Source organism: Fistularia commersonii, chromosome 17 (genome assembly GCF_037954325.1).
Source record: "Fistularia commersonii isolate RoL2024-O1a breed Wild chromosome 17, RoL_Fcom_v1.0, whole genome shotgun sequence".
NCBI lineage: Eukaryota > Metazoa > Chordata > Actinopteri > Syngnathiformes > Fistulariidae > Fistularia > Fistularia commersonii.
Genome location: NC_141300.1, coordinates 16,497,541 through 16,520,746, shown reverse-complemented (window position 1 = coordinate 16,520,746; position 23,206 = coordinate 16,497,541). Strand labels below are relative to the sequence as shown.

Sequence of the window (23,206 nt, the reverse complement as noted above, 5' to 3'; positions counted from 1 at the left end):
ATCGGTCGTGCCGTCAAAGAAGTCAGTCGCGCCGTGTTTGCATCCGGACGATTTGCGTTCATTAAAAAAAAAAAAAAAAAATTCTTGATAGCTCTTTGGGTGAGCAGGTTTCCTCAACTGGAAGAAATTCAACACGCCATGTTCGGTTCCTGGAAAGTAAGCGTGCACTACAACCCGATATTTTATAGATGAACCGATGAATCAGTTATGGAGGTCTGAGTTGACGGGGGATCAACGCGGCGGGATCGGTGTCCTGCTTCTGGACCTCATTTGGACCGGCGTGTTCCCCAGGTGTGTTTTCTGCCGCAGCCGCGTGACATAACACGTCCGCAACACCGGATGGTTACGTCATCCCGGCGTCTAAATGGGGGGTGACACCTGACCCCGACACGCGACGGGAGGGCGGATCATTCCGGAGACAAACACCGTCTCCTTTTTGCGTGTTTATTCACCCGATCGATTCCGAGTTCACCCTGCGCTTTATTTGCGATCATTCCCGGTCGGCGTGAAGGGTTTTCAGGGTTTCAGAAGGCCCGTCTCCGGGCAGCCCCTTGGAACCACGCGTCCCGTTCGGTTTCAAGTACCTCCCAGCTGACCTCCTTTCAGCGCTCGGCGAGCAACACCTCGTAAAGCACGGCGGAAACCATGCCAAGCAGCCGGGGCTTCAGCTCGGAACAGCTGTTCGCCCTCGGCCGACGGCGGCGATCCGCGCGCCGGCTTCATATGATTGGCTGAACGCCGGCTGATAATACAGGCCTTGTCGCCCCCCTACGACAAAAAGAAAAAAAAGTGAAGTCATTGTGCTTTCACAAGATTGACTCCTCTGTTGGGGAAGTTGTGAAGCTGGATTGGGTTTGTTTTGTTGCCATGCAACAAATGAAACATTTCCCCAGCTTGGGTTGTTTTGTGGAAAAAGGGAATCACTGCGGCGGGACGGCGCAACGTGCAATCTGCCATTTCCCCCCCTGCTATATTATTTTGTTTTTTTTTTCTAATCTCCATGAAGACCTTCCAGGTCTTAAGTCACAGTCGAAGAAGATTCGTCAACCTGGAAATTAGCTGATGTTTCCGCCTTGCTCTCCGAGTCGCCCACAATGGGACGGGTTCCGATCCGGACCGGACGCCGCTTTTTCGCCGTCGGCGTCCACGGGTGGTCGGCGGCGGTACAGGCCCGGTTCTGCGGTCCCGGTCCCGGTCCGGCCGCACGTGCCGCCCCCGGCCTCCGTATTTACATGTGTGTTTGGAGAAAGTGTCATGACTCATTCTTGAAGTTTTCCAGCCGGTCCACGTCATCCACTCGGCTTCGCTCACAGCGCCCACACACACACACACACACACACACACACGGCGCTCCCGTGTTGTGATTTGCAGTGAAAGAGTCGTTGTGGCGGCCAGACTGACCCGCTGTCCGCTCGCCGGCTTCCTAAAATGTCACAAGGGAGTTTTTCTTCTCCCCAAATGACAAAGCAGGCAGTCTGACAACGTTCTTCCTCCACATGTCGTCACATCCTCATCTGTCAGCTTTGTGTAGATTACATCGGACCTAAAACAAAGTGTGTGTGTCTGCGGGAGAATAAAAAGTAGTTGAAGTCAACTTTGTTGCGGCGTCAAACCAAACATAACCTCTTATCCTGCGGCGTGTCCGTGAACTGTCGCGTGATTGGTCGGGAATGTGAAGCGGGCGCGGTGTCGGGGAAAGTGTGAAAATCCGTGAAACATTTCTAGCAAGACGTACAAAGACGTGCCGATGAGGCCGCTCAGATCTTCGCTCCGTCTTCGCGTCGAACGCCGTGACGGTTTTGCCGATGACACGGCGCTATCGCCGCGTTGTTGTTCCCTGTGAGATTCCCACAAAGCTGGAATCGTGGGCGGGGCTTAAAAGCTCTGCACCTGTGTTTCTCACGAAGTTTGCAAGATCTATCTTGGTGCCGTCACGGCTCGCTTCTTTGCAGAACGTGTTTTTTCCCATCGTAGCAGTTGATGCGAGCCATTCGGGGAACGGAAAAATTATGATGCCTCTTCAAGGACATTTTGGGACAGATCCGAAAATAGCCCGATAACTATTTAAATGTGACTTTGTGGTTCACATGGCAGCGAGATTGAACCGTCACGGGGCGAGGAGGAACAGTTCCCACGGGCGAACGCAACCTCAGTCCACCGAGCGGCAGCTTGATGGCGGCTTGACTTCCAGACGATCGGAACTGGACGGGCAAAAATGAAAAAACTTGTTTCCAACATTTCATGCATTAGGTTGCAGTGGCCGGCGGGCGAGAAGCACACGACCATTCGGTCTTTCACGTACAAAACGCGCAACAACGATACAAGCATTCATGCAAACACCCCCCTGTGGGAATCGAAACAGAGATCTTCTCGCTGTGAGGCGAAAGCGCTAATCGTATCGGCCGGAGCCAATCCCGCGCGGGGATAATTCACGGCGCAATGACCCGACGGGCGAGCAGCCGAGATTCAAGGCATTTAAAGTGACAGATAAGATTAGGGATTATTAGATTATGAAGTGAGTGACGCTCGGATTCGGGAAGTAAAACTACAAGAAGAAGTCAACGTTGTGATAATTCATTGAAGTGAAACAGGATCGTAAATTTCTGCGCCGGGTGAATTCGGCGGTCGTATGTTTGGTGGTTTTCGTTTGATGCGCGCCGACGATAAAAGTCTTTCCTCGCGTTTGGTTGGAAGTTATCAGGGGATCCGGCTGCGCGGCGGGAGATGAGCTGTAAATGTGTCAGTTTAATCGGAAACAGCCGTTTGGGCGGGGCGGCATCTTTCCGGAGCGTCTGAATCACGATGTTCCAACGGAAAGACGCAGCTCGGAGTGAAACCGATGATGGAAACCCGGTCCGACTTGAAAATCAAGCCCCCTTTTTTTTGTTCCTGCTTTGCAACCCGGTTCTAATCAGTTGTTTTTTTTCTTCTGCGTCTTTCCAGGTGAGCGTGCTGACCACCCTGGAGCGGCGGTTCAACCTGCAGAGCGCCGACGTCGGGGTGATAGCGAGCAGCTTCGAGATCGGCAACCTGGCGCTGATCCTGTTCGTCAGCTACTTCGGGGCCAAGGCGCACCGGCCCCATCTGATCGGATGCGGGGGCATCGTCATGGCGCTGGGCGCTCTCCTCTCCGCCCTCCCCGAGTTCCTGACGAATCACTACGAAATAGGGGAGAAGTGGAGGACTGACATGGGTCGGGACGTTTGCGATAACACCAGCAGCAGGGACGCACAGTTAGCTGAGGACAAAGTGTGTGCCAACAAGGAAAACACCAACATGATGTACCTGCTGCTGATCGGAGCCCAGGTCCTGCTGGGCATCGGCGCCACGCCGGTGCAGCCGCTCGGCGTGTCCTACATCGACGACCACGTGAGGAAGAAAGACTCGTCCCTCTATATCGGTGAGCGAGGCGGCTTTCGCGAAAGCGGCGGAGACCAATCTGGTTAATCCGTAATACAATTCTCTCAACGTTAGCCGGTGACGGTAACATCGGGGATGTGAAATTGTGTGCACAATGTGTGTCTCTGACATACGGCGAAAACATCCAGCTTCCTGTCTGGAACCGGGCTCTTTCCTCTTGCAGGCGTGACGGGGAAAGAGCGGGCGGTTGTTGACTCTGGCGCGGTTTCCACGATGCAGACTCAAGAATGGTGTTCTCGGGTGAACTGTCACTACGCCGCTCACCTACTGGAGGAAAGGAGTTATTTATAAATAATAGTAATTGAGATCGACTAAATACTGGCGGAGTGAATGTTTGAAGAATCCCAGAAACAACGGCGAGCCTGAAAGCGAAACAAAGCCTTCGGCGTTTGCCGCCGCCGTCTAATTTCCCCGAGGCCGAAGCAAAACTCGACGCGCGACGGCGGAAAGTCAAACACGAGAGCGCGTTAATTGCCGCCAGGTGCAATATTTGCATAGTTGAGTCAACACCGGACGTGTTTACACGCTCCCGGTTATCCCGTCGGCGGGCGCGCTAACGCCGCTGCCAGGTGAGCAGATCTCGGCCCGGCTTCTTTTTTTTTTTTTTTTTTTTTAAATCTCCGTCGCCGCGGAGACCCCGATTCGGGTTAAACGGCTCGGCTCAATCCCATCTCAAAGGCGAGAGATGCTGCTGATGCGGCTCTTCAAAGCTGCATCCAAAGTGCTTGGTGAGCAAAATTGTAAACGCACAATGCTTGTTCGCCGGGGGCGGGGGGGGGGGGGGGTCGGTATTTGCTGGGATGTGTATTTCTTAAAGTGCCGGTGTGGAGACGGCGGCTTAAACGCTTTGTGTGGAAAAAACTCTACGCCGGCTTTGAGTTTGTGTTTTCTAATGAAAGGTCTGCACAGGGGGATGCGGGGATATTCAAAGTACGGTACGCTCCTATGTTTGCATCGGAAGTCCCGGAGGTTTACCTTTGTCCCATCTCGCCCGGCACCTGCCTGCGGTTTTATTCGTGGTTCTTTGATGAAGCCGGCGAGGCGTTCAGGGTTCGGGCCGCCGGGCGCCCCGCCCGATGACCGCCATCCCGTCGGGGCGGAGGGCGGGACCGCTTTCTACCGCACAAATACAGATGTTAAACTACCAACAATAGCGCCCGTATGCTCTGCGTTCCAACAGCCCAAAGCTGATTTCCTTAATTGCCTCCTTGTTGTATTTCTTTGTCGCAAAGCCGTTTTATCAAAAACAGTAAAAGAGAAAGAAAGAAACCCCCCCCCCCCCTCCGGCAGCTTTGTTCACAAAAAACAAGAAAGGACTCTGTGTCCCCGCCGCCACAAAAGGGCTTTTTGACACCGTGGCACCGCCGGAGCGGCTCGTCGGACGTTTACGCCGGCGTAGCGGACGGGTAGTGATTGAGTTTTGGCAGGGCTTCGGCCCTGTCGCCCTCCGATAAGCCGCCCTGTGAGTCGGAGGAAAAACAAGCGGTGAGCAGCGAGGAACAATGCGGTATTGAGTCGCGCTCAGCTGATCGTCCTAATCCCTCGGCTGCAGGCGCGTCATGTGGCCCCGGCCCCGCATGAATGCCCGAGATTGTCCGGATCTGTGTGAGTTTTCTTTCCGCACGCTGATTATGCATTCAAATGAAGGGAGGGCTCCACGTCAGCAAATCCACTTAACTCGAGCGGTGGAAGAATGTCCTGACATTTAAACCGGGTTCACTTGTTCTGCTCACGTTTTTTGTTTTTTGTTTTTTTTCGCAGGTTTTGCACAGTAAGTAGTCAGGGCATCAGCCACTTTGGCACCGGAGGAACTTTTTGTACATCCTGGTGCCTTTCTGGGAACTATTCAGACATCAGAGGCCATTTGGACCATTTTAGCTCGTACCCCGCGGCGGGGTCTTTTTACGGTCCCACAGGAACTCGTTCGGCATGGGTGATTTGTAGAACTCACCAACCACGCCCATTACCAGATACTTCTTGCGGACCGTGGAGCGCCAAATTTAAAAACTATTGTGGTCGCTGGTCAGATTTTCCCTTGTGACAAAACCAGCCAGACGGAAGGTTTCCAGGGCTTTTTCGCAGCGAAACATAGATGTTTTCTCCAAAATAAGTAGGGAGTCAGCTAACGGCCGCGCTCTTCACGTGGCGAATCGGTGCGGGGAGAACGTAATAGTCCACGGTTATTATTCCCGCCACGCAGAACATGAACGCTGCGACAACTTGGCTCTCCGTGTTGTTCTTTTTCATGATTTCATAAGTGCAACAGAGTATTAGAGCTTTACTTTTTGGGGTCTTCACAAGAAGCAGGGAAATGACCCAGGCGGACTTAGAGCGGTCAACGTTGTGTTTACGTCGCGTTGCCCTCATCTGCCGCGGCGTAATCGTACGTGCCATTTGCCGTCAGCTGGCGGAAGGTCAGAAAAGCATAACTTCAATCATTTAACGTGGCGCATTTTCAGCTCAAGCTCTGGGTGAAAAAAAAGCAAAAAAAAAAAAAAAAAAAAAACAGATCAAGCTGCCCCCCTCTCACCAAAATAGCTTCCTGCTGCAGATACTCAAAGCAGATTGTCACCCAGCAACTCATGTTTTTAAGCTGAAAGGCCAGGTGAGCCCGCCCCGCTCGGCTTTCCACGCGAGGAAGGTTTCCACCTTGTCTGGCTGCAGCGGCGCCGCCGCCGATCCGAAGAGGCCCGGAGAAGAGTCGTAATTACAGAGCGGGGCAGGAATGCCAGCCGGCCAGCCGTGAGGTGGATCGGAGTGGGCTGGGCCGTGCACGCATACCACAAAGGCCTGTGAAAAACAACTCCTCCAGAGGCTCCGGCCGCCTGCTTCCCCCTCCCCGCATGTACTTTAAACAACAGTCAGACGCACTCGGGCAGAGTTTGCTCTTCCTCCCGGGCTTTTCTAGCTTTTCTCACTGTTTACAGCCATTGTTTAGCTTTTCCAGGCGGGGGGTTTTGTTGTAAAACTATTTTGGTTTCTTCCAGCAAGCTGCCTGAATGCTCTTATATAGATAAGTGCTGCGTGTCGTTTGTGGGATTATGTTGTTTTGGTTTCTCCACCACCCCCATCCCAACCGCCGCCCCCCCGCCAGTCTCAACGCGGGCGCTCGTCTCTGGCCAAAGGAAATAAATATGATTGGACAGATTGCGTCAACAGGATCTCCATTCCCACTGCTCTGTGACCTTTCACTGTCCACTGCTAATTCTGGCTCTTCCCACAGGACCTGTGGCTGCAGGGATACACTGTAAAAAAAAAAAAAAAACGGGGTTCCGAGCTGACGTCGGATCGCATGGAAAAAAAAAAAAAAGAAACAGAGGGTGGGGACTTTTAAATAGCTGGAAAATCTTCATAAAAGAGTAATGTTATGGAATTGCTTACACAAGCTCAGCGGGTTTACGGGACGTGATTCGGTAATGAAGTAATCAATGTCTCTTCTCGGATGTGTAAATGCGCGTTTATGCGTTTTCGTGATAACCGCAAGAAATGAGATCTGAATTAGTGATGGCGAAGGGGCGCCACGACTGAGGTTTATTTATTTCACGTCGTTCTGCAAGGGTTGTCATGACGACACATTTAAATACTGACAGTGCACGTGGGGGCGCCGCCGATTTGATGCAAGCTAGCAGGATGATAATGTTTATCCCGTCTTTTGTAAGCAAGCAAGCTAACGTTTACTAACAACACCTCTAGGTTAGCGAAAGTTAGCTACAGCGCTAACTGCATAATTTTCATAAACTGAACATCCTAAACAAATATACTTTTATTTCCTGACTATTAGCCGCTACTTTTTTCACACACATTAAACACTGATGTGGCTAATTTATGGATATTTACAGGCTAACCAGCTTCATGCCGCCAAATTATGTAGCCTCGTCACATCGGACCGATTAGCGTGAGTTAGCTACAGCATTAACTGCATAATTTTCACAACCTGAACATCCTAAACAAATATATTTTCATTTCCTGACTATTAGCCGCTACTTTTTTCACACGCATTAAACACTGACGTGGCTAATTTATGGATATTTACAGGCTAACCAGCTTCATACCGCCAAATTATTTAGCCTTGTCACATCGGACCGAGTAAATTACTCAAAGATGCGCTAGAACACACACATTAAGAGCAAAAACAAAACAAAAGAAAGACTAAGGAAGTGTGTGACAGGAAGAATCCTGAAGACGTTTAATTCCGAGTGGATTTTGTGAAGAGGATAAAGATAAAGATAGCGATCAATGACTTTTCCTGCTAGGCTACTGTATTTTTTTTAACCAGAAGTGTTACAGGCACTGTTTGAGGAAAAAAAAAAAAAAAATTTCAGTACATATTTAATTAAAAATTAAAAAGCCTCTGCATCTCATGTTACAAATGGTGATATCTCAGTATTTCATGTTAGGAAAAGATACGTGCTCCTTATAAACGTAGCAGTCTACATATGTGATATATCCGGAATTTTGCACTGGTTTAAAGAGACGATTTATGGACTATTTATGGAGGAGGATCCAGAGAATACTGTTAGATGGGTTGATGCGATGTGGCGACTCCTGAAGGGGAAAGGCCGAGAGGAGGAAAATATGTTTTTTTTTACTGGGTGCGGCTTATATTCAATAGTCAGAAAATGACGTCCCACAGTTTATGATGGTTTAATTGCAGAGAACGAATTTCCCCATGGGGATTAATAAAGGATAAATTATTAGTAGTATTATTGTACGACCAAACTGGCAGGTCGACTGAACGACTGAACAAAGAGGCTACTAATTCTTCAATATTAATTCATCCCAGCTGTGAATTGTAGGGTTCACCCTTTACTCATTCATTTGCATATCATATATAAACACAGACATATTAGGACATTTGACCATTCACTCTCTCATTCATACGTCTGGCCAATGAAGGGTCTCCGATGAACTTCCTGCATGTTTTTTTTTGTCTGTGGAGGAAAGCGAGACCTTCAGGAAACCCACGCCGAACATCTCCGCACCCCCTTTTCGAAATACAACCTACTTGCAAATGGGCGGAAGCGCAAAAAAACATTTAGCCAGTCGACCTTAGTTTGACGTTGCCCCGTCACGTCGAAGCAAACCTTCCCAGTGTCGATATTTACCAATAAATTAGAGACCCGGCGCAGTGTGCAGGATTCAGAGGAGCCTCCACACACACACAGGCAGCAGCCTGGAGCGACGAACTAACCCGAAGCAGACGGGAAATATTTTGCGACGACCTTTTTTTTTTCTATTTCACGCCCCCTAGCTAGACCTATCACGTATTTCTTCCAACCTGCGGTGGAAAGGTCGCCGGGGCGCAGGTAGAGATTTGTGCTTCGTGACGTTTGCCACCACTCTCTGGTTTAGGGCAAAAAAAAAAAAGGTTTCAAGGTGTGTTTTATTTTTTTTTTCTCAACGACGGGGTTCTCGTAAGGGATCCTCCGGAGACTTGACAACATTCCTGCTTAAAACGCCTCTCGACTCCGAGCGGTCGCTGCACCGGGACGTTTATATAAGCTACTTAAACTCAGCACATGTTAATGTCATCTTGAAGGATTAGATCCTAAATGGGTTTTTCCGTCCCCGCCATAAGCTGCGCATAGAGTTTGCCTAGCAACAACAGTGTGTTTCATCTCAGAGGCCCCGCTAGCAGTCCGGTGCCACCGCGACGCTAGCATGAACTTGGCGGGTTTGTCCGCCCGCCGATGCACGCGACTGCCGACATTTTGCTAAATTACCCAGAGGAATGCACTGCATTATGCAGCAGCACCCCCGCCCCCTTCTTTCTTGGCTCCCTCGGGTCGGTCCTGGAGGGTGCAGAGGGCAGCAAACACGAGATTACCTCATATCCACCCGGCCCGCGGCGCGCCGAGTGGCCTCCGAGCTAATCAGTAATCATCCCTTAGTAATCCGAGTATCACATCTTAGGAGGGAGTCAGAGAGGAAGTGGGCTGACGTGCCGTCGAGCCGCTCCTGCAAGGACCCGAAATGAACACTTTTGAAAAAAAAATTTAATTCAATCTGGGCAGAAGTATCTCTGCTTCCATTATGAGCCTGTTGTTTGTTTACAAGCCGCGGGGTGGGGAGTGGGATGGGGTGGGGGGTGTTAGACGAACCCAGATGGATGCAGATTCGCGGTTGACGTTAATGTTCTCCTCTTTCCGCCGTGTGAAGTCGTGAAACAATCTCACATCGGTGTGTCAAGCACCCCACACCACCGACCCCACTCCCACCCACTGTGAAAAGGCCAGCATTAGCTGTCATGGTCCATCTAGCACCTCATACATGTGATAATGTGTGTGAATCTTATTTTTGAAAGAAAAATAATTGGTGTTTTCTGCACCTTGTAGGTCTGATGGTTGGAACCCGCTAACCATAAGTAGCGCTTTCTCAGTAAGTCAAAACTTAAAAGCAAAAAACAGCTGTGACACGAAGTGTCGAAATGATGTAAGGTGTGAGCCGGATGTAGCTACGCTATGTGGTTTGAAGGTTTTCTGACAGAAACCTCATTTGCCTTCGCCTTATCAGTTGACACTGTAAAAAGTACAGCCCCAACGTGCGACGTATTTTCTTCCCGTAGACTCAACCCGTCCCCCCACGCCGGCCTCTTCCGGTAAGCTTATCTCACACGTTGGGCCGGGTTGCGTCGGTCTGTTGAGATTCACGGCAAACTGTGTTCAGTCAGGAAATTATCTTCCTCATTTGCGGCCGCTAAAAAAAAAAAAAAAAAAAAAAAAAAAAGGAAGTCTTTGTAGCTGTAGCTTCTACTCCCACCAGTGAGGCGGTTAAGAACCAGCCGGCATCCTGTTGCACTGCAAGGCACCGAGAGCCGTTGTGACTCCGCGCTGAATAATTTGACCCTTGAAAGCTCCGTTTTCGCAGAAAGTGGCTGCTTCCAGCTCTTGAAAAAGAAAAAAAAAAAAGAAAATCCCTCCCCCGCCGCCCCTTGAGGTGAGACTGTCGTTGGGAGAAAGTTAGATTAGTTTACATTCAACTATATTTTCATTACACATGTAAGGATACAGTGACAAAATGCCGTTAGAATCTAATCAGAAGTGCAAAAAAGCTGCAGAATGTGCAGCATTTACATATAAATGTATTTTTTGTAGAATAAATACTTTTTTTTTTTTTTACAGCAGAGGTGGAATAGAATATGTCCCCCTAGTTAAGCATGGTAGATAATTGTTATGTACAGATTGTGTACAAATAGGCAGTGATTAATATGATTAACAGATGGCAGTTTACAACTGGAACTATAAATATACAGATATCTGATACAGTAACTCTACAGAACGGATAATAGAGAGATGTAATATGAAAAAGTTGCGAGCGGCGTTCCAGGTAGCGCGGCGCTGGAATTCCCAGGCCGGCGTTTTTGGGCATAAACGTGCCGCTCAGCCTCTCCATGGGGAATGTGTGTGTGTGTGTGTGTGTGTGTGTGTGTGTGTGTGTGTGGCCTCGCTAAATCTCAGCCACCATGCAGCTTTCTCAAGGCAATCTAGGTCAGGCTCTGTCACTGCTGATTAAAAAGGGGATTTTTTTTTTTGTCATCCTTTGGGGGCGGGGTTGTGTGTGTGTGTGTGTGTGTGTGTGTGTGAGGGGGGTAAGAGGTGGGAGGAGACAGATCATAAATGCAGCCGTATCAGCGAGGCATTGCCACGGAAACGGATGGTCGCCGGGGCGTTTTTTTTTTTTGTTTGTTTTTTTTTTCCTTTTTACGAGGCACTTTGGCGCTTCCTGTGCTCGGCTGCTGCCAGGGGACGCGACCATCCGCCAGACCTTCCGTAAAAACCCGTCCCGAGATGCGCAGCCGATCATTTCCTTCAATTCAAGCACCAGACCTTGGATAAGGGCTCAGGAAACGCCGTTTCGCGCCGCGTCCACCGCAAATTCCAAGCCTCATTGATTGAATGGCGTATAAGCGGCGGCCCCGCGGGCCCCCGGCATTACTCACGAGCATGTTCGCCACTTAATCCCCCCGTATCGCTGAACGTGGAGAGCGAAGGATAATTGCGGCTAATTAAATGGACTTTGATCGATGGGCGTTTATCACCCCGGCCCACGTTTATTTGGTCGGTGAGCAAACACGTGACGGAGTTTGTTCACCGACCGCCGATGATTTCTCCCGATGTCCGGGCTGGTTTTGAACCGCCGAGCCCGAATTGGACGTTTTCCAGGTCGGCGCCAAATCAATGGATTAATGGAACGCCGACCCTCTTTGTGTTTCCGCCCAATAGGAAGTGCCGTAGACTGCCTTTCCTTGAAAATGCTAAATCAATTTCTAAAGGATGTCTACAAACACACACACTTTCCGTCTTGGTGGCTCAATACAGTCTCCAACCCGCTGCAGGGAAATGATGCAGATCTTATTCGCGTCGATCAATAGCCGATCGTAAGGTGTCACTCGTTACGCGGGTGTTAATCATTAATCATCTCAGGGTACGAATGCATCGTGTCTCTCTGAACTCCCCGATCCAGCGATCCTGTTCTCCAGTCCGAAAAACAGGACGCTTTTGAAAGCTTGGCCTCAGGTAGAGGAGAGAGACTTTATTGAACCTGAAGGAAATTAAGCGGCATCCAAATTGTACAGATCCGACATACATCTGCAGGAAAAAAAAAGAAATAATGATAATAAAGATAAAAATAATTAAATGAGGTAGCCACTTTTGCACTGTAGGAACTTTTTGCAATTCCTAGAGCGTCCCCAGGCCTCCGTGCACTGGGACAGCTTCGCAACCAGGTACCGTTGGACCTCGGTTCCTAGAACTGCCTAGACCTCCAACCTCTTTTTTTTTTTTTTTTGAACATTTATTAGAACAGGTTCCTTAACAGAGTCATACACATTCTTACAAAACCTCATAACAAGATATACATTATACAATAATCTTTATAGGTCACTTATTTCCTCAATAGCAAACGAAAAATAAAATAAAACTGAAAAAAAAAAAAAAACACAAAAAGACATCTAACTCAGTCAAATAGAGATAATATCTTCAACTCTCCAAATGTTTTTTAATGGGTGCCCATTTGTCAAGATATAGGTCTGTCTGAAGTCGTAAGTTTGCTGTTATGCGTTCCATGCAGTTTACATCCTTAAGCCTCTGACGCCGCTGGTCCAGTAGGTTTGTGGGGTTTGAGCCAGTTTACTGGGATCATTTTATGTGCAATTAATAGAAGAACTCTAAGCGAAAACACCTGATTTTTCCTTAAATCGCTTGTTGATGCTGCATCCATAATAACTTGCTGTGGATCAATTGGTCTGTTTAATTTTAAAATCTCACTTCTCCAACCTCTTTTAACGGTTCCACAGAAACCCAGGTGACGTGGAGCTCCTAAGCCGCAGGTACTTCTTGTAGGTTCGTCTTGCAGCCATTTTTGAAATAACCATCTTGTTCGTTCTTTAGAACCGAACATTTCATGTTGGATTCCCGGCTCCTACTAGTGTGTCGAACTGTCGAAGTGTTGTTGTGCAAAACACTGAACCCGTAACATCATCCATGATGGGTTCATTGCAGAGGACGAATTCACCCAAGAGGGACCGGTGACGAGTCCGAGCTCTTCTGGCCTGCTCTGCCACAGAGAGGTCCAGGGCTTGCAGAGAAACATCAACATTTTGGCCAAAATAAATTCAGATTTAGCTAACAGCGGGCTCTTCAGACAAGATAAAACCACTTGGACCTATCTGATGGTCCACGGTTATCATTCCAGCCATGCAGAACACGATCTGTAATCTGCGATGCTGTGGCAACTTCTCCCTCCTTGTTGTCCTTCCTCTTTTTCTTTGCGGTTTGTGTTTTTTGAGCGTGGCCGTTAAGGTGCACGTCACAGCGGTCGCTACTGTGCTCCCTTACCGACCGTGAGAATGCGGAACTAAAATTGCGGCTGTGCGATTGACAGGTCGAACCCCCGCCTCTGGGATTGACTCTTACGACCCCGGTCAAGCATTCTAGAGGATGACATCATGGGTTTTGATATCCTTCAAACCGCGTGGATCCTCAGGAAGCCGGGGGTAATAGCCCACCATTTGCTGCGTATTGTGTATTAGCTTCTCACATGACTTTTGGAGTAAAAGGTGTTGGTCGTGGAGGCGCCGGGCCACCTGCCGAAGAAGTGGCTCCCAGCTGTCGTCGAAGCCCGAGAACCTCTCGAAGCTTCTGGTTTTCAATAGAGCAGCTGCAGCTCTCCAGAAGAGGGACGTTAACGCTCCGGCCTGGAGCCCGTTCTCCATAATTCCCCCCTTCCCACCAGCCAACTGCCGAACAATGGACACAGTGTGTGGCTTCATCGCGTCCCCGAGCAAACATCTTAAGCGTGACTACAAACAGAGCAGTGTAGCGGGGCAGGGAGACGTGGACCTTTGGCTCGCCGACACGGATTGGTTTTCTTTCGTTCCGTCCGTCCTCCGTCCCGAACGCCAGACGGGTTTGTTTATGCAATAAAGCTGAAGTTTGAATTGAAATTCCACGTGCGCGCCGTTCGGGTTCCTTGACACCGAGACCCTTCCGTGGCTTAAATCCACGTGGTGTGAAAATAAAGACGAGCAGACCCCGGCTAGCGGCGGCTAATACCTCCTTTAATTTAGGTTAATGACGGCTTCGGTATCTTCCGGGAATAGCTGGAGTTTGAAGACACAAGGTTAATTGGACTCAAAGATTATGTCACAGCACATCAGGTAAAGTAGCCTAACGGCATCGGCCTCGCCAGGTGAGAGTGGGAAGCCGATGGCGGGCCGGCCCGGCGTGACGTAAACCAGGGGTTCTTAACCTTTCTGAGGCCCATTTTGTTCAATACAGAGTGGCCCAGGGCCCATTAGATATCATTTTAATATATATTATTTATTGTTATTAATGATATTATATTATTTATATGTATTATTTAATATACACTGCTCAAAAAACATAAAGGGAACACTTAAAAAACACATCCTAGATCTAAATGAGTGAAATATTCTTATGAAATACTTTGCTCTTTACACAGTTGAATGTGCTGACGACAAAATCACACAAAAATGATCAATGGAAATCAATTGTATCAACCCATGGAGGTCTGGATTAGGAATCACACTCAAATTAAAGTGTAAAAACAAACTCCAGGCTGATCCAACTTTGATGTAATGTCCTTAAAACAAGTCAAAATGAATCTGTGTTGCTTCCTGAGTGGACACTATGATTTCACAGAAGTGGGATTGACTTGGAGTTACATTGTGTTGTTCAAGTGCTCCCTTTATTTTTTTGAGCAGTATATATACACTGTATAGGTTTATAATTATCTCACTCTTGGTTTGATTTGTATTCAATTCAATTCAATAAACCGAATCCACTTACAGTTTACCGAGCAAAAACCTTGTCAAATAAAATGACATCACAAAAATATGATCTTACTTTGTGCCGCACGTCTGGCTACGAGGTAGCGAGCTTTCAGTGCACTTTTAGAGTTGCCAGTCGGCGACACGATCGATCTTTTCCGCATCTGCTGCCCATCTTCTTTTCTCTTGAAAACTTTCCCACAAGCGTCGGATGCTCGGTCTCTCGGTGCCGCTGTAGTTTTGACGGCTTACGTTAGACAGCGTTAACACACACTCCACACACTGGGCTCTCGCTACCTCCATTTACGAAGTTAATGAAGTCGGGATTGTACTTGCGCAAAAATTTCCTTTTTGGCGGGGGGGTCGTCTTCAGTTTTTCGTTTTAAATATTTCTCCGTCTTGTTTGTTTACAGCTAGCTGAGTGTCTTCTTCTCCTTATTTATGGAGCTGGTTAAAGTAATAACTGACCGATGCATTAGCGCCGCTACATGGTCGGTTGTTATTGCGTCCCGCAGCCCTCGCGGCCCACACGTACAAAACAGATTTTTTTTGCGACCCACAAGGTGGCCGCTCGGGGCCCAAGTTTGGGCCCCATGGTTAAGAATCACTGATGTAAACAACCTCGCAGTTTTCTGCAAAGGCAGGGCGCAGAAAGGCAGAGTCCCGAGCGCCGAAGCGCAGCGCGGTCGCTAACTCAGACGGCTCCTTTGACTCTGGGATGCCTGCCGGAAATGTGGGTTTTCGCATTAAACCGCGGAAACAGCCGGATCAATAGCGGCTCCAGTGAAACCCAGATTTGTTTTTTCCTCCCCGCAAACCGTCAAAGCGAAGTTAGCTTCAAGCGAGAACGATCGGCCGTTAGCGGTAAGCGCCGCCGTTCTTCCTCGAGCGATGATTCAATCAGAAAACAAAGGGCGGCTGCGAGAGCCACCTACTGGCGGGCGGAATCAACGCCTGTGGCGCTTCGCCGGTTTTCTTAGCCTGCTTTCAACCTTTTGGGAGATTTAAGATAAAACGAATGCGGGCGATGAAGCAACACCCGCGTGGTTTGACACATGCAGGAGTTACTTGCGTAAAAGTGCGGGACTTATTTCCCAACACGAGCAAATAAATGAATCAACTTATATGAGATTGTTATTTTTCCACCCCCGTCGGGTCTGTTAGAACTGAAATGTTTCGACGTTTAGCTGCGCAAGAAGCGCCTGGACGAAACGTGGCTCCTCTTCGGCGAAGGGATTCTTTTGCCACCTTAAATTTGCTGAGTTTATAATCAATTACTTTATTTTATCCACAATTCTCACAACCAGGTAGAAATGAGGAGATTAACCGATCAAATCAACGGTTGGTGGGTCCAAGAGCGGTATCGTCCGATTAGCGGCGAAGCCTACGAGTCGCGGCTGTGACCTCCTCCCGGGCTTCGGGTTGAGCCGGAGCTCGGCTTAACGTGACGAGGTGTCGGGCGCCGGCGGCCCAGACGGGAACCGCGACTCAGCTAACCGTCTCTAGCGACCCGCCCCCCCCCCAAACCCAGGTTCCTACTGATCCCATGACGGGTTGGACATGAGAAGATCTGCAGAAGGGCGGCTTCTGAATTTTGCGATGGCACGCCGTACCAGGAAGTCAGAGTCGGATGATCCCGGCGTAATGGCATTTAAATGTGAGATGAGAGCCTACTTTGAGCTTTGCCGCGTTATTTAGGTCATGGCTTCGCTGCACCAACAGGGTTACCGTGGGCTACGGCTGGCCGGCACACCATTGCCCGTTTATTCTCGCTCATAGGCGGATTATGTTTCAAACAAGAAAGCTCTGTCAGCCTCGAGTGAGGCACTCAATTCAATTAGATGGTTAGTTGGTCAGTCGAGGGAAAATCAGATCAGTCGTGTTTAATCCGTTGTTTTTTTCACGCAGAAAAATTCTGGTCCTGTGAGAGCCCAACGCTTGGTTTGTCTGAAACTTTATTTGTAATATATGAATTACAAATTAAATATCACTTGTTTTTCCACACCTGATGTCGGCGTTGATCTTAAAAGCCTGCCGAGCTTCCTCTCCGACGCCTCCGACGCCTCGGCGGCCGCCACCCGGGGGTGAAAGCCGCTGTCCGGTGCAGTTAACGTTCACTTCTGGATCACTGAAGATTCGCGGTTAATCGCCTCGTCTGAAAAGTCGTCAGCTCGGCTTCGGGATAACTTTTACCCGCCCGGTGCTGAGGAGGAGCCCGGCGGAGCCTTCGGTGCTCGTGTTTAGCGGGAGAACCGAGAAACCACCTGAGGAGATCGACCGGCGTGCGTCGAAGCTACGCGCTAATCAAACAGGAAAGACGCGGCTCACGTAGTTACAACAACTCACTTCCCTTCGGCTTTTTCCAGTTTTGCGCTGGTCCCCTTGATAAAGTTCAAGATATCAAGATGAAAATAGGGTTTGCACCTCCAGACTTCTCTCGCTGAAGGCTAATTTATGCTAGATCAGAGGTCGGCAACCTGCGGCTCTTTCATCTTTACACTGCGGCTCCGAGCGGCTTGGGAAAATAAATTATAAATATTTAATTGAAGTGTATTCCATTTGTGTTGATTCCTTTTTTTTAACTTTTAGTTCTAAGTTGTAAGATTATTATGATCTTGAAATATTAAATAAAAATATATTTATTATTTTTCGCCGCTCAAAATAACGTCACGCTCGCGGAAGCCGGTATACCCGCCAGTTGGTAAAGTACCGATTTGCAGATGCTGTGCGCAGAAGTTCAGGAGCAGAAGTCCCATAAACCAGGTAAAATAGATATTTATGAAGATATTTTGCAAATATTTATCTTTTATTACTGACAGTGATTTTTTTTCTCGATTTATTTTTAAAATTCAGGTCAAGGCTCCGCTACACGCTCTGAAAGCCCAAAGCTCAAAATGAGTTCATTACATAAATAAGATTTAATTTTCTCCATAATACTTTGTGACTTTCAGAAGCAACACACTACACACTTGTTTATACAAAGTGTAAAGGTAATAAAAAGTAATATATACAGTGGTAACTTTATTTTAGACGTCAAAAAGTAATTGCGGCTCCCAGTGTTTTCTTTTCCGAGGAAACCGGGTCCAAATGGCTCTTTGGGTGTTAAAGGTCACCGACCCCTGGACGAGATGTTAGATCTGCACACACACTTCTCTCCTTGTCCATCGTCTGTCTTCATATCCTGCGTGATCTGGCACTTTTTGGAGGAGCTGCCTGACGCTCAAGTGTGGTAGAACCAGGGATTTGCCGTCCTCATGTATTTCACGGCTTCTAAGACCGCCAGTGTCTGGTACTACTTCGCCATTATTGTCGTTATTGTCCAAAAACGTGGAACTCCGAAGTGAACCGTGACGTCCACGCGGCTCCTCGATTCCATCAGATCGAACGCTAGTTCATATTTTCTGGACAAACGTCTCGGAGAACCGAGAACCGGCAGCCTGAGATCCAGGGGAACCTCTGAATCCCAGGAGCTCGACAGGATGGAGTCGGAGAGCCCGATCTTTCCACCCGCCTTAATTATTCCCTTCAGGACTTTTGTCCTTTTTTATTTTTTCCTTATGGATTGTTAGGTTTTGTGGAGCTATTGTTCGATGATGTGATGGATGTGAGTCACCAGAAAAGCGCCAAGTTTATGGCCATCGTGCCACAGCTGGCTTCGAGGAGGCGTCACCGTCTTTTCACGTTTTTTTTTTTTTTGGCGCTTCTTCTAAAGTCTCGTAAAATCTCGAACTTTTTTTTTTGTCAGAGATCTTTATTTGTTCCTTTGAGGGACCCTCCTGCTTTCAGGCGACCTCACGCCCGACTCGGGCTTCGTGGTCGGGGGTGGGGAATCATCTTAGCGGGTCTTTTTAGCTCACTTTCAATTTCGTCCCCAACCCGCCCCCACCGTCAAAGTGGCACAAGCTGTTTTGTAGCCTCCCGCGTAGCAGTGTCCCTCTGCACTTATTTAGCTCAGGGGGATTACTAAGCCAACTTGAGCGGGATTAACGGGGGGCGGTGGGGGTTCGGGGGGGGGGGGGGGTGGAGTCGCCCTTTGTACAACCGAGAGCAGGAAGCGAACCCCGGACCAGGGAAGAGCGTCTCAATGAGCTTTGCGGTTCGTCTTCTCCGGGGCGGTTAAAGGGAGTTGTCACTTAAGATCATTAATGGCTCTTTCTTCTTGTCGCGGAAAAAAAGGAAAAAAAATGATCACAAGTACCGATTGCAATTTGCAGTCGGCGGCGTCGTTGTTCCTGCTAATTAATATCTGGAGGGGGAAAATCCTGGCGGGCCGAGCTTCTCCTCGGCCCGTCTCTGTTGGTTTAAACAAATTAGACAACAGACAAGAACACCGGAGCAGGGCGTCGTTATTGAATTACAACCGACATGAATTACATCCCCCCCCCCCCCCCCCCCCCCGTTCCCCCGGAAGGGGGGGGTTTAATTTACAGGGATACCGAAAGGCTGGGCGCGGCACGCAAATTAGTTTGTCCGGGACTTATCTGGTTGCAGGAACGCCGCGGGGCGCAGAGGGATTTAAAGGCGGTTTGTAAAACTAGGGGGGGAAACCAAAGCAAAACAACGTATTGTTTTCCCGTCAGGATGATGACCTGCTTCTGTTTCGTCCTTCACGGAGAATCCGTGGTTGGAGGTCTCCTTGTAGGGCTCGTCGGTTTCCACCGTGAGCTTGCAGTAGCCAAACGCGGCAAACGGTAGCCGTATCGCTGGAAGTACCGGAGTTGGCAGCATTGCGCGGTATGCTCAGGCGCCACCTGCGAAAAGAAAGTTCGCCATGTTTGTTATTGTCTTGGAAGTGAGCTCTGCGCCGCCCACTAGTGGGAGCTTAAAACAACAACAAGGGAAGGTGACATTTGAAACAGACTTGCGTGTTAAGCTTTACACTCTCAGGCAGCCTCTGCAAGAAATTAACTCCTGGCAAGGAAGGCCTTTTTCCGAAAGCGGGTCGAGAGTTTTGTCCTGCTTTTGCTGTATTTCCTTGCAGAAGCTCTGGAAATTGGTAAACACTCAACTCACGATTTGACTCGGGGTCGATTCAGTTCTCCGGAGTAAAACCGACCATGACGCTGATTTTTAAAGATCCCGTTTCCGTAGATTAGCCATCTATTCAGTGTTATCGTCACGGCGACGGCTGTCAACGCCTCCGCTCCACCTATAAGGTGTTCCCCCCCCCCCGCTAACTTCATTTCCGCTTGTGAGGTTTCCGCGGGCGAACGTGCCGCCGTTGCTGTGAAGAGACGGCAACTCAGGTTTCCAAGGCAACGCTCAAAACCAGAAAGCGCGAGCGTTGTTTGGGAGACCGCGGGCGAAAACGTCTGTCGCGAAGCAAAGAAAAAGTCCTGTTCAGTTAAATAAATACATAAATGTTGACAACGGCGTTCTTGTTGAAATAATTTGTGCATGTAAGACAGGACACAATCCAGTCACCTTGACCCCACACACACACACACACACACACACACACACACACACACACACACACACACACTTGCTGTCGTACAACTTGCGAAAATGCGGCATCAGAACTACGATTATGAGCTCTTTTTCAATATTGACCTTTTTTTTGCATTGAAAGACGAAGAGTACCATGCACACACACACACACACGCACACACACACTCACTGTCTTACAACTTGCGGAAATGTGGCATCAGAACTACATCAGGTCAGCGATTATGACTTCATTTTCAATATTGACTTTTTTTTTGCATTTAAAGACGGAGAGTACCACACACACACACACACACACACACACACACACACACACACACACACACACACTCCTGTCGCTCATCGCCACGACAACCATCACCTCATACATTTTCAAGGTACTGAGATGCAACAGCCAAGCCTGAGAAGTATTTCTTAGGGGTTAAGTACTCTGTTGTGTGTGTGTGTGTGTGTGTGTGTGTGTGTGTGTGTGTGTGTGTGTGTGTGTGTGTGTGTGTGTGTGGTAGAGGCTGGCAGGCAGTGAAAGCGGCCACATTACACAAGGCTCAGTCACAGTTTCCACAATTTATTCATTAGGTCGCCGCCCCCGGCACGCACACACTGTTTTTCCGGCCGGCTGGAGACGGCGATCGCCGCTCGCCGCTCGCCGCTCGCCGCCAGCGGAGGCTCTGAGATGCAAAGATCGGAGCGGCGTCTCCGCCTGACTCAGTTTTTCTCTTTGGGATCCGATCCAGATCCACTTTTCGTCTTCATGTGGAAGACGCGGGGGCGCCTCTCGCTGTCAGGCGTCATCAGCACCTCGCGCGTCAAGCCGTCAGGCGACGCCCCGCGAAGGTGTGAGGGCCGGGCGCCGTTGTCGCCGCCATCTGCTGCGAGTGAGACGACCCCCCCCCCCCCCCCCCCCCCCCCCCCCCCCGCCACACACACACACACACACACACACACACTTCCAGAACACCCGCCTCCATTTGCTTCCAGCTCATTACAATATCTGCTTTTTTTTTTTTTTTTTTTTACAATTATTATGAAATAAAACTCTCGAGTGTCTCAGCGGCGAGGAGGCTCGGCATTGCGTCGCCGCCTCTCTTCTCCGCACGCCGCCGTGCGCTCATCATCATCATCAGGAGGAGGAGGAGAAACGTCCAAAATGTAGAGCCTCATCCGCTTGGACAGCCAGGCGACCCACCGCTGTTATTGGTCTTATCATCTTATGTCGGCTATTAACATGAACTTTTTAATTCCTCTTCTCTTCAGCCGCAGGGAATCTTCAAATCTTTGTACTTAAGACCTTAAAACACCTGATAGCCTTAACCTTGACAATTTATATTTCATTGTATTTCTTATTCTTCCTCTTTCCTACTGTTATCTATTACTGTTATGTTTTTGCTTGAAACTCTGGCACAACAATTTCCTTCGGGATAAATAAAGTTGTTCTCATCTCATCGCATGAAACCTCGTGTTATATTTATTATATAAATGCAGAGCGATTCGCCGATTTGCACCGTATGGCACAATTTTGCACATTTATTTATATATATGTATATATTTTTCTCTTTTTTTTTTTCTCTCTTTTTTTCTTTAACACGACCTCACGTGCCCCCCAATTATCCTTCCGGTGCAAATAATTTCTTTCTGTATGTTTGTTAGCGCTATCGCTATTATTAGCATGATCTACCACCGTCTCTATAGATGAGATGAGATGAAAACAACTTTATTTATCCCGAAGGAAATTGTTGTGCCAGAGTTTCAAGCAAAAACATAACAGTAATAGATAATAGTAGGAAGGAAGGAGAATAAGAATGTCTTAGGAAGGTCTTAAGTACAAAGATTTGAAGATTCCCTGCGGCTGAGGGAAGAGGAATTAAAAAGTCTGATAGCCTATCACGCTCTCGCTTTCTCGCCTTCTCGAGACCGAAGGCCGCCCTGGTCGAGCCGGGATCCGTCTGAGTTTGTTTTTATTTTCTTCGCCGTGTGATTAAAACCTGACTCGACCGAGGGAAGGGGTCAAGCAAAACCTTTTTCAGCAGCGAGAAATTACCGTATTTTTCGGACTATACGTCGCTCCGGATTATAAATCGCACCGGCCAGAAATGCATAATAAAGAACGAAAAAAACATATATAAGTCGCACTGGAGTATAAGTCACATTTTTGGGGGGGGGATTTATTTGATAAAATCCAACACCAAGAATAGACATTTCATCTTGAAAGGCAATTTAAAATGAAAATAGAATAGAGACCAACAGGCTGAACAAGTATAGCCTGTATGACGCCTGTATAAACAATGAACTGACAACATGCCTGCTAGGCTATGCTAACGTAACATATTACAGTAAGAGTCATTCAAATAACGATAGCATATAGCACATGCTACAACCAAACAATCTATGTCACTCTTAATCACTAAATCCAACGAAATCTTCTTCTTCGGTGTCACTTCTGAACAACTCTGCCAACTCTGAAGGTAAACAACGCGCCGCTTCCTCTTCTACCGGTACGTCGCTTGCATCAGAGTCATCGTCACTTGCAATTCCAATTATTCCGGCCTTTTTGGATCCCGACAGGACGGCGTCCTTGCTCTGATAGAGAGGCGATTGCGTTGCATGAAGCGGTAACACCAGGAAGGTCCTCATTTATATTCATCTCCTTGGCAACTACCTGGTGTGAAGACGCAACCGTCCTGTTGACAAGCCTCTCCCGGCAGCACCTTGTTCAAGCACCATGTGTGAACTGGTTCCTCTCGCCGCGGCCAGCTAGCTTTTAGCCCGCGATTAGCTTCTTTAGTTTTCTTCATTTCAGTAAGAGTAACCTCCGCTTTTCTCCAGTCCCTTACAAGTTTCTCACTAACTTCAAACTTTCTTTCTGCTGCTCGATCGCCATTTCCGGCTGCATATTTCACTCCTTCCGGCTTGTAACCTGCTGAATATGATTTTCTTTTCGGTGCCATTTTTGTTCAGCCCTTCTCAGTCGTTTTTATAAGTTAGCGCGAATGTTGAAATGATCAATTTTCATAGGTACAGAAGTCGCTGGTAGCTTCTTTTTTCACAGCG

The 23,206-nt window shown here is 48.4% G+C and overlaps 1 protein-coding gene across 1 annotated transcript in view; it reads left to right on the top strand.

The window, feature by feature from the left end:
- The window catches only part of slco3a1a (solute carrier organic anion transporter family member 3A1a), a 36,470-nt gene that overhangs the window by 1,883 nt on the left and 11,381 nt on the right, over positions 1 to 23,206 (top strand). The window contains exon 2 of the mRNA XM_086162737.1: positions 2,944 to 3,400. Within this exon, the coding sequence (XP_086018863.1) occupies positions 2,944 to 3,400 (457 nt within the window). The remainder of the gene's footprint in view (positions 1 to 2,943; positions 3,401 to 23,206) is intronic.